Source organism: Neolamprologus brichardi, chromosome 18 (genome assembly GCF_056152115.1).
Source record: "Neolamprologus brichardi isolate AB-2024 chromosome 18, ASM5615211v1, whole genome shotgun sequence".
Taxonomy (NCBI): Eukaryota; Metazoa; Chordata; class Actinopteri; order Cichliformes; family Cichlidae; genus Neolamprologus; species Neolamprologus brichardi.
This window is the reverse complement of record NC_142121.1, coordinates 16,358,499-16,373,764: the sequence shown is the minus strand read 5'-3', so window position 1 is coordinate 16,373,764 and position 15,266 is coordinate 16,358,499. Positions and strand designations below refer to the sequence as shown.

At 37.7% G+C, this 15,266-nt stretch overlaps 1 protein-coding gene across 1 annotated transcript; it reads left to right on the top strand.

Moving 5' to 3' along the window:
- Positions 1-599: 599 nt before the first annotated feature.
- Positions 600-10,795, top strand: LOC102778610 (uncharacterized). The gene is made up of 5 exons (XM_006792198.3): positions 600-745; positions 2,743-3,081; positions 4,162-4,287; positions 6,815-7,147; positions 7,802-10,795. Exons 1-5 carry the CDS (start codon positions 709-711, stop codon positions 7,864-7,866), a joined length of 900 nt encoding a protein of 299 aa, XP_006792261.1. The 5' UTR covers positions 600-708; the 3' UTR covers positions 7,867-10,795.
- The last annotated feature ends 4,471 nt before the right edge of the window (positions 10,796-15,266 follow it).

Here is a 15,266-nt window from a genome sequence, read left to right as displayed (position 1 = left end):
ACTAGGGCGTAGAAGATGGACTGTTTAAAAATGCTATTGCTATTCATGGAAACTACATGTAACTTGATGATGACAAAGTGAAATGCTGATTATGTTCTTACCAGTGAAAGAGTTTCAGGTTTGAAGTGAATGATTATTTTCAAGCTATAATGCTATAAACTAGAATCTATTGTTAATGCATTATGCTGAAGATGTTGTTAGTCATTTATACAGTCCTAGCTAAAGAAAGAACATCTCACCAGTGTTATTGTAAAACGGGGGTTTCCCATACCTGTTCGAAGCGAATAGTGCACTGCGCATGCGCCAGTAAAAATGTCTAAGACAGCCCTGAGTCATGCTGTTTGCATGCAATGTCTCCTCAGTTACAGTAAATGCTTACAAAGAATCACGAATCCAGCGTCTTTACTAAACATCAAACAGTTAGAATAACAATACTAAGAATCGGTCAAATATAATGATGCGGTGAATTCACTGGCTTTATAAAAGCCCAGAACATTCTTTAGTGAAATTACTTAATACATAATTTAAAAAATGTATTGTATTGTGAAAGCATCAGACTTCCGGTTCCATCCGAAAGTAAAGGTGGATTCATTGTGGGAAGGGCGAACTAGTGCAAGGTGAGGGAGGTCTGTTCATCTGTTTTCTTCCTCTCGGTCACTTTAATCTGGTTCTTCGGTCTGTCAGATTAAACTGGAGTCGTCCAGGAGGATGAGGATAACCGTGCTGCTTGTCTCCCTTCTGCTCGGTAACATCACCTTTATTCCTCTTTCTGTTTCTGTCAGTTTGATCAGTCAACAGTTGAAATACTCACTTGGCGCACACACGCACCGAGTGTGGCGATTCTTCACGTCCAGTTCAAGTTATTTCACCACAGTAACAATTTAAGATTACTCAGATATAACTTGTTAAAATGCCAGTATGAAGTTAAGAACATGAAGTCGTCTGTGTGAGCATCTGTATCAGTTCTTAATCGCTGCTTCCGGCTCTCTCCCGTGTGCGTGTTTTCTTACGTTTTTCATTCTTTCCTCAAAACCTCTCTGTCTCTCTGTCATCCCTCTCCCTCACTTACAGTTGGGTAAATATTTAAATTCAGAAAATTCAAATTTTCACAGAGATATCAACACAGATATAACTGATAGCTCAGGTGGAAGCAGGACTCCTCTGCGTTCAAATATGGGTTGTTTACTGGCGCAGAGTGCAGAAGAACAAAACATGATCTGCATCGCACGCATCCGCATTACACAGTAACTGGGTCATTTGGGTAAATACGCACATGCCAATGTACTGGTATTGTGCAGTGTCATACTGGGTATTTATTAAAGTCGGTAGCCTATTAAAACCCTGCCAGTCCACTGCTTGACTGCGTGCATGCATTTTGTACTGGGTTTCCCCTGCCGTTGTGAAACTGGCGACCCCAGGTCATCAATAAGCATCAATGCTGTTGAAACCTGGCCTACTGAATTGTACTTTGCTTCTCTTACTTGACAGATGATGATGATGTGCATGCAGTGACACATTTATTAGGCTACTTGAAAATATATTTCATTAAATTACAATGCATGTGGAACATTATGATATTAGGCAGAAGACTTGGTCCTGGACAGACTGTGTTCTCTATATGTCAGTATAAAGCATAGCATTAGTTTATTAATGTTTATTAAATTAATTGTATTTATATTAATAATCAATAACTAACATTTCTGTTCATCTAAAGGTCACAAAAGAAAATGCATGAACATCAGAGAATCGCTGTATATTGACTAATAGTAGTTACTGTCATGTCATGCTGCGGCTCTGAGGCAGGAAATTTCCTTATTTTACTCGATTTACACACCTGTGCTCCCCCTGCATGTTTTTACATGTGCTGACAGAGTTTTCACACAGTGTGTATACCTCTGAGGATTTATACTATAGTTATATTGAATAAGTGACATTGTCATGGTCCTCCATCTTTGAGTTATGGACCTAAGAGTTCTGTTTGTTGTTGACTAATTCCTGCTTGATTCATAGTTAGTATATTGTTATGTTTTTTCAGTTTTGTTTTTAGTAGATATTTTCTAGCTTATTTCTATAGGTTCTGTCTTAGTTTTGTAATCTAGTTTTGCAATTCTGGTTCAGTTCGGCTGTATCTACTTTTCCACTTGTTTTTTAAACATTAAGATAATTCATTTAAATTCTGTCCTATTTATATAGCACTAGTTCAGAACAACAGTCACGTCAAGGAGCTTAATATTGTAAAGAACCTACAGTATTAGAATCAAAACCTCAACAGTCAGATGATCCCCTATGACCAGCACTTGGTGACTGTGTGAAGGAGGAAAAACAACAACAAAAAAGGGAGAGAAAAGACAAGGGTAATGACATCCTGTAGTGGTGTATAAATGCACAGGGAATTAAAATAATGGGAAAGGAGAAAAAATGCATCATGGGAAGCCTCCAGCAGCCTGACCTCATAACTAAGGAATGAGTCAGTGTCACCTGATCCACCCCTAACTATGACAAAACTCAGATCTGCTTTCAGAAACTAATCTCCAGTCTGTTTTTTAGCCTCAGGAACTCAGGACAGAAGTTCACCCACTACCGTTTTCGTTTTGTAGTTTCTTAAATTTCAGAATAGAAACAGGAAAGCTGGACTTTCTTTTCATGTGTATGCACAATTGAGCTACAGATAACTCTACACCGGCTCACATTGTTTGTTTAGTATGGAACTCAGATTGATTTAACCTTTTTCTGTGTCCTCAGTTTCCCAGTATGTCTCAGGAGTCGAGGTGTATGAGGGGGAGGAGTCTGTCGTTCTGCTCTGCCAGCTTCCCGTTCCAGCTGAAGAGGGTGTAGTTGTGTGGGGACGCGATGACCTGAATCCTTCAATCATCCATGTTCGCACAGAGGAAGGTGATGATCCTACAGAGCAAAATAAACAATACGTCGACAGAACATCCATTCAAAAGGACGCCCTGAAGACCGGAGACCTCAGCCTCACTCTGAGAAAACCTACATTCTCTGACAGCGGAATCTACACCTGCACCGTACGCAAGCATGGACAAAAACAGAACCAAACTGAAGTGCAACTAAAGGTCAAAGGTCAGTGCCGTAGATTCCCCTTAGAGAGTGACCAGAGAGAAAAGTGGCCATCCAACATTACAAAGATGAAAGGCTTTCAGGAACGGTCAACATAACCAGAGAAGATCAAAGGCTACGTTCACAATGCAGGTCTTAATGCTCAATTCCAATTTTTTGATCAAATCTGATTTTTTTGTCTGGTTGTTCACACTACAAATAAAATGCGACAGCAAACACGCTCTAGTGTGAACCATTCACGGCCCTCAAAGCGCAAAAGAAGACGTCACACACAATGTGCTCTGTTTAGACCCAGACCAAACAGTATTGTTTGACTGATGGCACTTCATATAAAGACTTGTTTCGGACTTTACGTTTCCCAATTTTGCTTTAAGTAATAAAGTTATTTTGTTATTTACATATGGCCTAATAATTATCCTTATTGCTGTTTTAGAGAGGAGCGGTGCTTCAAAGGATAGTTGCAGATTTCTGTCAGAATCTGCAGATTATACAATACAAATAAAATGTTCACTTTTCTCCAACGTTGTCTTCCCAACAGTTTCACTAACAGCTACACTGGATGGCCAGGAAGCGATCATGATGTCTTGCCAGGCGCAGATAATTGGCGTCTGTCTTCTGTCAGTGATGTAAAAGGCGGATTTAATGCGACATGGCCATTCAAACAGCAGTCACTTTCTAAAACATCAGATATGTATCGGATTCAGTACCACATATGAAAGTGACCCAGATCAGATTTGAAAATATCGAATTTTTGTTGTTCAAACTGTCATACCATGATCAGACATGGATCGCATGGGGTCAGAAAAGTCGAATTTGATGCGGTTTCGCCTGCAGTGTGAACACAGCCAAAGTCAGACTTCTGTTTAAAAAGCATAAACCAACATATAACTGTGATTTCATCAGCAGAAATCATTATAAAAACAATCAAAATAAGATTTAAAAATCTTAAATCCATTTGAAGGAGAGGTCATACTAAAATTCATTTCAATTAGCATTGTTATTAACAATTAATTTATATTAATTATAAATGAATTCTTCAAAACATTCAGCATCATGTTCAGGTTGTGTTTGTGTTCATTACAGAGCGTCCTCCTCCTCCTCCAATCTGGCCCAAAGTTCTCCCAGCGGTCCTGGTTCCGGTGCTTGTCCTGGCTATTGGCATTAGTATTTTCATGTGTCTTGTATATCAAAGGATGAAGAAAACAGCAGGTGGGTGTAGTAGTGTGTGAGTGGGTGGGTGGCCCTTTATAGATCACCATAGTAACAAATGCTGCATACCTGGCCTGCTCCTAAAGGAACGGTGCTTACAGTTTCAGTTTTACATTTGATGTCACCGAGCAAAGTTTCTACAGAAGCCCCAACTTGTTAGGATGCCTGGGTCGTTGACCCAGAGGTTTGAGTTTATTATATTATTTATCATTTCTAGTCTTTGGTTTATTTGTCTGTGTTCTGTCTTATGGTTTACGTCTCAGTTCCCTCTGTTGCAGTGCCTGCGTGTGAGTCTGTGTCTTTAGTTCAGTCTGTGTTGTTTCCTGTTTTATTTTGAAGGTCCATGTTAATGTATCTGGTTTTGCTTCCCCTGTTTCGTTAGGCCTGATTTGCCCCAGCTGTGTTTCCCTCCTGTTACCCATTCCCTAATTGCTCCCTCTGTGTATTTAAGCCCTGTGTTTCAGTTTGTCTGTGTCGTGATCTACCGTTTTCTATGCTGTGTGTTCTGTCTGTTGAGTCTCAGTTTTGTTACCTTTTTGAGTTCAGCATTAAAGCTGTTTTTGAGTTTACATTGTGCCTCCGAGCGTCTGCACTTTGGGTCCACCATTCCTGCCTGCACACAGCCGTTCCATAACACAACTACTACATGTTCTGACTGGATATAAAAAATAAGATAAAATTTTTTCTATTTTCCCCAGAAATACTTTTGGAAAATTATTATTGATAACTTGATAGAGTAAACCTATAACACACCTGTCTCTGTTGGACAGGTGTGTTATAAAAATGTGTGGTATCTGTATCTGTCCTTCGGCAGCAGAGCTGAATCAGCCTGAGCAGCGTTCCTTCTGCCTGTCCAGCAGCAGTGTGTGGTGACACTTATAGGAAGACTGCCAGAAATTATGCTTTCTGCACTTCTTCTTGGCTGCTGAATTGTAAAATATTATTACCTTTATAGTTGTCATGTCATGTCATGGCGCTATATAAATAAAATTGAATTGAATTGAATTGAATGTAATTATTTATTTAATTTTGATTTATTTAAAACCATTTCTTTTGGAAAAGTAACAATAAAACACCATGAAAACACCCCAATACACATAAAATTGTATAAAAAGGACATCAATTATCAAAAGTAAATGTACTATGGCTTAAACTCTGTACATCATGGAAATAAGTGATTCCTAATAGATGTTTTTTTGAAAGATGGAGCCTGCATCTGTTCAACTTACCAGTTTTATTAAACAGTGTTGCTGAGACGGTAACAGAGAAGCGAAAGAGCCAGGTTGCCTCAAACACTTCTCCTCCATCAGGCTCCCCGTAAAGACCCAAAACATGTGTGCAATCAACCAGAAAAGAGCTACTGACCTCTCAGTGTCATTAAATCACATTTCTCTCAACGAAGACCCCCAATGCAGGATTTAAACCTCATTTCAAAAGAACAAAAAGAAAGGTATTGTAACCTTTATTAAAGTCAAATTCAAAGAGCATTGAAATCCAAAAAGCCAAAAGAAGTCCAAAAGAACACAAGGGTAAAAAAAAAAAACAATGAACAAAACAAGGATTAGAAACCCGAGGAGGACAATACAGAAACTCTGACAAAAGACAAAAGGTATGCTGGAGCTATGTATACATACAGATACAATGAGGACTAATTAGGGTAGAGTGGAAACACCTGAGTGGAGTTTGTATATTCTTGTTGTGCTATCTGAGTTCTCTGTGTGGATATTCCTGGCATCTCAAACCTGCCAAATGAAAAATTAAAAGCAACCCCTTGTGAGTGAGAGAATATCCAGAAGTAGCCTCATCTCATTTCTAATGTTTTTAAATTAGTGTTGATGTCTTGTGCAGTTTCCTCTTTATATACCTCTGTGAAACCTCTCAATTATCTTTTGTCTGAATAGTGGAACACAAAATAACTTGACTTAATGACAATTATTCCTCAATCAGTCTCCAAAAGTTGATTCTGTTCATTTGGACGTAGCATATTGTGGGGGAAATGTTTCGTCACTCATCCAAGTGACTTCTTCAGTCTCAGCTGACTGCAGGTTTCCCCAAATCGTATAAACAGTACATTTGCATAATGACTGAAACCAGCCCACTGAAGGAACAATGGGCTGGGAGGTCAGTTCCTTAATCATAATCATGCAAATTCTCATGACTTGCAGCCATTCCCCAACTCTCTGTGAATGGTACTCATGGCCATTGATCAGTGGCTTTTGGTCAGTGGTTGTTGATCAATGGTCATTATGCAAATGTACTGTTTATAAGATTTGGGTAAACCTGCAGTCAGCTGAGACTGAAGAAGTCACTTGGATGAGTGACGAAACGTTTCTCCCACAATCAACTTGAATCAACTTTTGGAGATTTACTTTCCTGGATGATTGAAAATGCATCAAGCCATTCCTCAATCAGATTTTTAAAAACATTTGAACACTGATTTTCGTCTCAACTATACTTCAAATGTTTGTTTTTAATGTGATTTACAGTTTCTGTTTAGCACAGCTCATGTTCTGCTCTGTTCCCTCAGTCTGCCAGCTCAAAGTTGTTGATGTGACAGAGGGAGCAGAGTCTGTCCTGCTACCCTTCATATCCAAAAAACTGAGGAATACGGAGACCGCCAAAGTGGAGTGGAAACATATCCAAGAAGACGAAATAAAGGTCGTGTATGAGAAGGATCAGAAAAGTACAGACACAACTCACACAGACCGCACAGAGATGAGAAAAGATCCATGGAAGACAGGAAACGCCAGCCTAACTTTGTTAGGTCCTCGCTCTGAAGATGGAGGTGTTTACATATGCACCATGTATGACACGCATGGAAAGGCCCTGAAACAGAAAGTAGTGGCACTCTGGGTCAAAGGTCAGTATTAGAGGATGTGAGCTTGTAAGATCCTGATGATGTCTTAGTGTGTTAACTTGCTTTGTTTCAAAGAAACATCTACAGTCACATTTAAGCATATTACTAAGTTGTCTATGAAGGTCTGTCTTCACATAAAAAAAACTCTGAAGAACTGATGAGTTATACAGGAAATGAAAAGCAGTGTGAGAGACAGAAGGATGCAGGCTATCATGAATCTTAGAACCTGTGTAGTAAACTACAAAAGTGTAAAGTGACAGCAGTTGTGAGCTGTGTTGATGCAACAGGCAGTTACATTTGTAGGGAAGAGCACATCAGGTTACAAAATGGGTTACCTCATAGCATTTCAGAATGGTTTGCAGTTGCAATTGTGCAGATTTCCCACTGAAGCATTAATCTCCAGTAATAGTCAAGAAGTGGGAAGAGGTTTTTTTTTTGGAGATGAAATCATAGAGAATAAAACTACAGTCCTAAGTAATAACTATATTTAGTACAAAGTAATTGTTTTCAGCAAAGATGTTTTCAGGAAACAGGAAGAACAGCTCTGAATGTGAGTGTCTATTATCCTCTGTCCTTCATACTAACTATACGCAGTCACGTGATCTTGGTCTTGGTCAGGACTCCGATCTGACCTGATGCTGTGTTTCTCTTTTACAGAGGGCTGGCTGAAAACCATCAGAAGCTTCTTCCCGTGTGCCAGAAAGAACAATGGGGTGATCTGAATGAAAAGGCAAAGGTGAATCTGTTCACTGTTCAGTCAATGTGATTCATCTCTTGATGAAGCTTTTCCAAATGAAACTCACAGTAATTAGTGTCATTACCAAATGAAAAGTCACATTACAACTACTGTGTGTTTGTGAGCTCTCAAATGTCTGTTTCAGTCAGTTTGAACACTTGACACATGCACTCAGCACAACCTGAACTAATATTCAGATCGTCTGTGCACACTTTAAACTAAAGTTCTGCATAGCAGTAAAGTGTTTTTTAGTACATTTGTAAATAAATTCAAGATTTATTTCATTTATTTAGGAATAAAATAGAAAAATTCAAAAAATGTTAGCTATCTAACATTTACAAAGGTAAACAGTTACTTTGATGACAGATGTCTGTACTAATTGATATTGTAGTATTTAACTATTTTAACTTTGATTTCGATTTACTGAAGGTTACCTGTGGGGTTCAACAGGGTTCAGTGCTGGACCCCAGTTTATACTGGGCATGCATGAATCGTATCTAAATTACTAAAACCTTATTTGCTGTAATGTATCATCAGGTATAGTCATTTATTTCTCTCTGGGAAAAGTTTAGAACAGTGCCTGAATGCAGTGGAAAAAAATGTTGCGACAGATACATCATCACTAAATTACAGCAAAGTAAAATGTATAATAATTAGTAACTAGTCAATAACAGCTGTTATAAATTATTAAGAGTGTGTACCACTATGTAAGTTTTAAAAACATGGTGCTAAAAAATATGAAAGTGAATCAAGACTTTCATTGTTTATAAAAAAAAAGAATATTTTATTTCTGTATGTTTATTGTTATTTATTCTTTCAAAATTATTTTACTTTTTTTTTTATTATGTTTTCCTTTGGTCTTAGTTTCGTTTATTTAGAATATACTGCATGTGAAAAGTGTAGTTGGAACATGCTAGAGCTTCAGCTTTCAGCTTTAAGACTAAAATCTCCAGTTCAGTTCATTTTTTGTCATTTATTTATTGTTATAGCATCTCTTGGTTGTTTTTGTTATTTTTGACTTTGGTTTTGTTTTCCTAGAAAAAAAAAGATGTATGTTAGGGTTAGTTAGGGTGTTCTGGAGTTTCAGAGCTGTTGTAGATCATACATAAAATATGCTTGTGTGTGTTCAGACTGTTTGTCAATGGGGAGACTCTCAGGGAAACATACAAATTGGACTCTGCTTTCTATAGAGAGTCCAATTTGTATGTCCAATTTGTGCAACTCCTGAAACCCAGGACTGTTGCACTGTTGCACTGTGCTGTGGTGGATCTACAGAAAACATGTGCTAACTGAGGAACTAATGAATGAGGAAGTAAGGAGTGGCAGAAAAGTATGTGCCTGTCTGAGCCTGCAAAACATTGAATTTGAAACCAGGATTGTACCTTTATTTGTTGTCAGGAACAATGCAGTGCTCTCTGCCGATGCTCGCACGCATTAGGTCTTGGTGTGGATTTTATTGTCATTCCTTAAAAAGAGAACTGGTACAGTTCCTTTTTTCATTTTTCAGCAGTCACAACAAAGTAACTAAAAGTGCCTGTTACAAGTATTTTTTTGTAGAGCTGAAGTTGTCCCTGTTGATTCTGATTATTTGTGCCATAACAGTGGTATAAACAGGAAACTGAAACCAACTCTGTGAATTCAATGAGAGGAACTGTTACAGAAAAAAACTATAACAATGTAATGTTGACTCTATCTCACCTTTCTTTAATCCTAAATCTGCTCATCCTCACTTACTAGCTAGCTTTTTATGTTAACATTTGCTATCAGCTATGGCATGATACTTAAACTGAAACAGTAACGTGTATCCCAGACATTGACAGATCCCATGTTGTGCACAGTGTATTCCATTTTTAATGGAATATCTTTTGAGGACAACCAAACTCTATTACCAGAGTCATAGGTACAGGCCATGGTCCTAAGGTGATGTTTGCTTTGGTCTGCAGTCCTGAGTAGAGCTATTCAAGTATCAACACTACCACAGACCAATGTCTATGGTAGTGTTGAAGATGATGCTGCACTTGGGAATCCCATTTACTAGTTACACTCTGATTAGTTTAGACAGTGATTGAAAAAAGGCACAAGAATATGGAATTTTACAAAAAACTGTGAACACCCCACTCATGTCTCTGCATCAGATGCATCTAGTTCTTCATTAAATTCACATGGGCTCTTGTTGACCTTTAAGTAAAAATATGTAACACAACACTGCAAAAGTGCTTGCGGTAATGGCGTCGGAACCGGGACCATGACCTTTATTTTTCATGCAACGTGCATGGTGTGTATTGTGTTCTTATTGGTTTTCAGCTAATAGCTCCTTGAGAATAACAATTTAGGTGCAAATATATTTTATGTCAGTCCAGTTGTATTGTTAGTTTTTGTAATATAGATTCAGAAATGGGAACAAATTGTGTACTTTTGCAACATGCTGCCATTGTAGTAAAGTGCCTAAAGATACAGATTTGCTAAGTTGATTCATAGGTCAGTGTTAAGTTTTAAACAAATGAAAAACATAATTCTGAAAGCAGTCAGGTACAATAACTGGATTGAAAGTGCACGAAAATGCCAATATAAGGCCATGCATTCATTTCCAAGGCAATGAAAGAGCTACACAGAGCCTAGAGAGGTATTGCTCCAAACTACTTTATAAAACTATACGACAGTCTTTCTCCTGGGTAGCAAAATATGAACAAATAAGTGTGATTTAAGACTCTTGCACAATGTTTATTTACAACAATCTCTATATACTCTTTTAATACAGAATATCCTCAACTGTACAAGTTATCTTTTGTACGAAATGTTCTGATTGTACTCTGTGACCATAGTGGGTATTTCTGTTTGTACTTCTTCTTGGTCAAAAGCCTTTCTGACTCTGTATTACTCTGTATTGATTGAAACCTTTGCAAAGGAAAATAAAACCCCACAAAGTCAAATTGTTTGTGCGCATTTCAATTTATTTTAGATGTCCTGAACAAGGTTAAGATTTTCCTTCACCTTTAATAATTTAATTTAAAATAAATATTTATAAATAAATATTTCAAAATAAATTACTAATCCATTAATGATTATTGATTAAACTTTCTATAAAAATCACCTTTTTAAAAAAGAAATGTTCATAATTTTGTTTTAAAATACATTTTAAAAATTAGTAAATTATTTCAAAAATCAAAGATTTATTTAAAATGGTGATTCCACTCCTCATTTTCAAAATTATTTCCTTATTTTGCTCTTCGAATAGCAATTATACTATTATATATAACTATTACATACCTATTACTACATAACTAATATGACTATTACCTCAACTCAGGACTGCCAATTGAATTGATATGAGTTCCCATTGATATGAATTCCCATTGTTTAAACATCAGCACAAAAACCTAACCCTTGACCTGAGTCTCTTTCCAAAATTCAGCAACAGTGCCACACGTCGCCAACAGACAGATTTCTTACCCCAAAAGTAGAGCAGATGACATGCTTTGGTCTTTCAAACAGCACCTTATAACAAGAACCAACCCCTCCTCTTTGTGACCCAGTATGTCGCTCATGTAAATCAGCAGTAGAAAATTTATACCATTAATGGAAATAAGTAGGAGAAAATTGGTAACATTACCAGAAATGAGCAGAAGTAGATTAATAACACCGAGAACATTGCAAAGTAATGCAAATAACATCATTACATCATTATCATGGTTCAACTGTGAAAACTGCACCATAGTCATCCAAATGTGGACTTTATTTCCACAGCTAATGGTGGTTGAGCCGTGAAAGTAAAACAAAAAATTTGAACCAAAGTGTACCTGGTAAAGATATAATATCATACAGCTGCACAGCAGTGGCGGTCCTAGCCTGCTTGGCGAACACTCCCTCTGCCCCCCCCCCCCCCCCCCCCCCACCACCACCACCACCACACACACACACACACACACATAAAACATATTAAGGATTATACATTAACATAAAACTGTTGTACACACACACATATGGAGAGAGAGAGAGTATTGTATGCAAACGGCTACCAAACAGCCATCATAATTCGTCATACAATGAGAACAGGACAAATCAACAACTGACAATGACTATTTAATATTAAAATCTGTAACATAATGTATTGTTTGGAGTTTAGTCTGTTACTGTTACTATTTTTACCATTTCTTTTTGGAGCAACTGTAATCCACATTATTTCCTTAGGGATTAAAAAAGTATTCGGACTCTGATTGTTTCAGGATGACCTGCTATAATCCAATGACACATCTGCTTACCTGTATCTTTTGCTTGTTTCTCTTCCTCTTCTTTTCTCTTTTTTCTAAACTGAGCACCTGATGGCTTTGAACTTTTCTTGTCCATCATACATTGGTTTTAATTTTGCACTCCAGTATGAACACAAATCCCCCAACTCGAGGATCGCCACAACATAACCTAATAGACCTACACCTTAGTTCACAGATTCACTTTGTCTACTTTGTCAAAACTACTGCAGATAAGCTATAATATCTGAATGAATGAACAAAAATAGATACATTCATTTTTATTGATGATAATTTAGGAACTAATAATATATCCAACAACACAAAGGTTGTGTGACGGCAATGAAAACTGCTGCAGAATCAGTATGGAAGTGGCTATTATTATGGAACCTATTTCCTCCCTCACTGCTTTCTCCTTGCAAAGAGCGGTGTTTCCAATTCTGTGGAATGTCGGAATTTATTTTTTTATCTTTAAGGTTCATGTATCCCATTATTTTATGTTGCTTCGTGGTTTGTGGCACAGATTTGTGTTTTGGCCTTTATTGCATACTGATTTGCATTTTAGTATAATTTTGGATTTAGACTGCTACACTCAGATACTAACAGGCATAGACAGAGAAGCCTTCTTTTTTGAGGAATGTGTGAGGGGGGATGGTCTGCCTGGATTGGTGATGGCACCAGAAGGTACAAATCTTTAAGGCTGACTCTCCTACACCAAAAGAGTAGGGGTGCAACGATACACAAAATTCACGGTTCGGTTCGGTTTGATACTTTGAGGTCACGGTTCGATATTTTTTCGATACAAAAAAAAAATGTTCATGCCTTTTTAATTTGTCATTTATTAAAATTATAAATATATATTTTAACTCAAAAGTACAGTTTTTAAATTTAATAATGCTGAAACAACAAAGTCATAAAAATAAGTAAATCTATCTGGTCGAGAAATCACTCATCTTTGGAAAAGAGAGTTTATTACAGAGAAATGGCTCTTTCCAAAATAAAAGCTATACTATACACTTCTTCTGGGCTATATTCTCAGCAGCATATTAAACATATCAGGTCCCCATGAGGAGAATCATGTGCTAACGGCTGTCTAAATGACTCCGGTAAAGTTTGTAAAAAGCGTGCTTGTTGTTTTTGTCTGCTTCCACTTGTCTTTGCACTAGGATGATGTCGGAGTAAATGTGCAGTCATATTCGTTGTGTTCCCACTAGTGCTGTCAGCGTTAATCTCGTTGAAATGACGTTAACGCCACAACACGGCAAATCTCCGTTAACGAGCTACCGCGGATCGCCCCGTGCGTGGGGCTGGACGGCCAACACGTTAACGAGCTAACTGCGCTAACGCACTAGTTCCCACCAATGTAATTGAGCATTGCGTTACTTTAGTCCATGACGTGCTTACCTTCAGGGTCATACGTCACATGAAAACCAAAATAGTTCCAAACGCCAGATCTGAATGAGGGTGGGGGAGGTTTAATTTGCCATGTTGCAACAAGAGCTTAACTTCTGTCTAGCTAGCTTGCCCTGCGCTCAGTGAATCTGCATTCGACTACTCCGCCTAGGCTGCACTGTCGAGCACAGATCCACTGAGCGCTCAACACAGACAGCATGGTCAGAAGGAAAGTTGATAAAATAAATAAAAAAATTTGTATTGTTAGATACATATGCGTACCGAACCGAAAGCACTGTATCGAACGGTTCAATATCGATACGAGTACTGTTGCACCCCTACAAAAGAGGGCCATAAATTCTGGTGTTAGGAAATGGTCTTCCAATCCTTCCCTCTTCTTTAACTCTACAGCCCTAAGCCAAAGGCAAGAGGTGGTTGCCATGGTAATGCAAATGTTACCTGTAAAAGGGCCATCTCTATATACAGAGATGTCCAGAGAGGTCCAGAAAAAGAAACGTGAGCCAATATTCTGTTTCTGTGGCCTAATAAAAGTGTTTGCTGCCTGGGTGTGGTGCTCATTGTTCGTTTGGGTCTCCTGAGTGAGGTAAGAGACACGGCTACCGTTTTTAACTTGAATCTTGAACTGATTAATACATTTAAGAAAATACACTTTGAGCATATTTGTCTTCTCTCTGATGAAAAAACCCAACAGGAAATGAGGCAGCTTGACCTGCAACAAGTAACCCATAGCAATGGTTTGCATCACCCACAGAGAGTTACACTTCATTCATGTAAACCAGCCAGTAATACATACACATCAAGTGGGTGCAACCTGGTGAATCTGAAGAGAGCAAGAATACTTTATGGTTGAAAAATTCACCAAGTAAAGTTATCCTTGCTGAAATGCTCCCCATCATCCAAACTGTGTGGTGTTTCCTGAGGCCTGTCTCATAAACCCCACATCAATCTCTCCAGCTAATCAGCAGCCCTCCAACAAATCATCCACTGCACAGGGACATCTCAACATTTAACCTGTAATACACATATTTTTCCCTGCATTACATAATCAATCATTACATTATTTACCTGCATTATATCAATATCTATATTTACATAATGTCCCAGCTTCATTTATAGCTACATGCTATAATTATGTTACTAATTCTTTCACTGTACATCTTTCTGGCTTTTATGATTCAAAGTTAGCATTTTATTAGCTCCCTCTGTCTAGCTCTTGCAGAATAACACCAGCTGCCACCAGAAAAGAATGACAAATAAGCATTGCTTAGATCTAAATGCAAGGGATGTGTGTTTTGCCTTTCTGAACACTGGAGGTCACTCAGGTACTCTGTAAAGTTCATGAATTCAGATGCCTATGAGACTGATTGTTAATGTTCTCTAAGAAACACATTGCTTTTTATATGCTCTTTATGCTCTGGCTGGGGAGTGAGAAGATATGTGATCAATTTCAGCTGCTCATATACTTGAACATGAGTCAAAAGTTGGTAACTGTCAGCATTGGTTTTGATTATTTTAAAAAAACATAAAATCTTATATGACCATACAAAAAATGTTATGTTTCTGAGTTTACAAACCATGAGCTTTTTTACAAAATTCGAACAACATTCAAATTTGTTTCATATCCACATAATGTGCCATATTACAAAATTATTAAAACATCAAAAATAAACAAAATAAAAACAGTTAAAAAAAACAGTAAATTTACTATTGAAGTTATGCTAGTATGGCT

Coding starts and splice junctions, on each gene's coding strand:
- LOC102778610 (XM_006792198.3), top strand. CDS start 709: ATGAGGATAACCGTGCTGCTTGTCTCCCTTCTGCTCG. Junction 3,082..4,161: donor AGTGCAACTAAAGGTCAAAG/GTCAGTGCCGTA, acceptor TGTTCATTACAG/AGCGTCCTCCTCCTCCTCCA. Junction 4,288..6,814: donor AAGGATGAAGAAAACAGCAG/GTGGGTGTAGTA, acceptor CTGTTCCCTCAG/TCTGCCAGCTCAAAGTTGTT.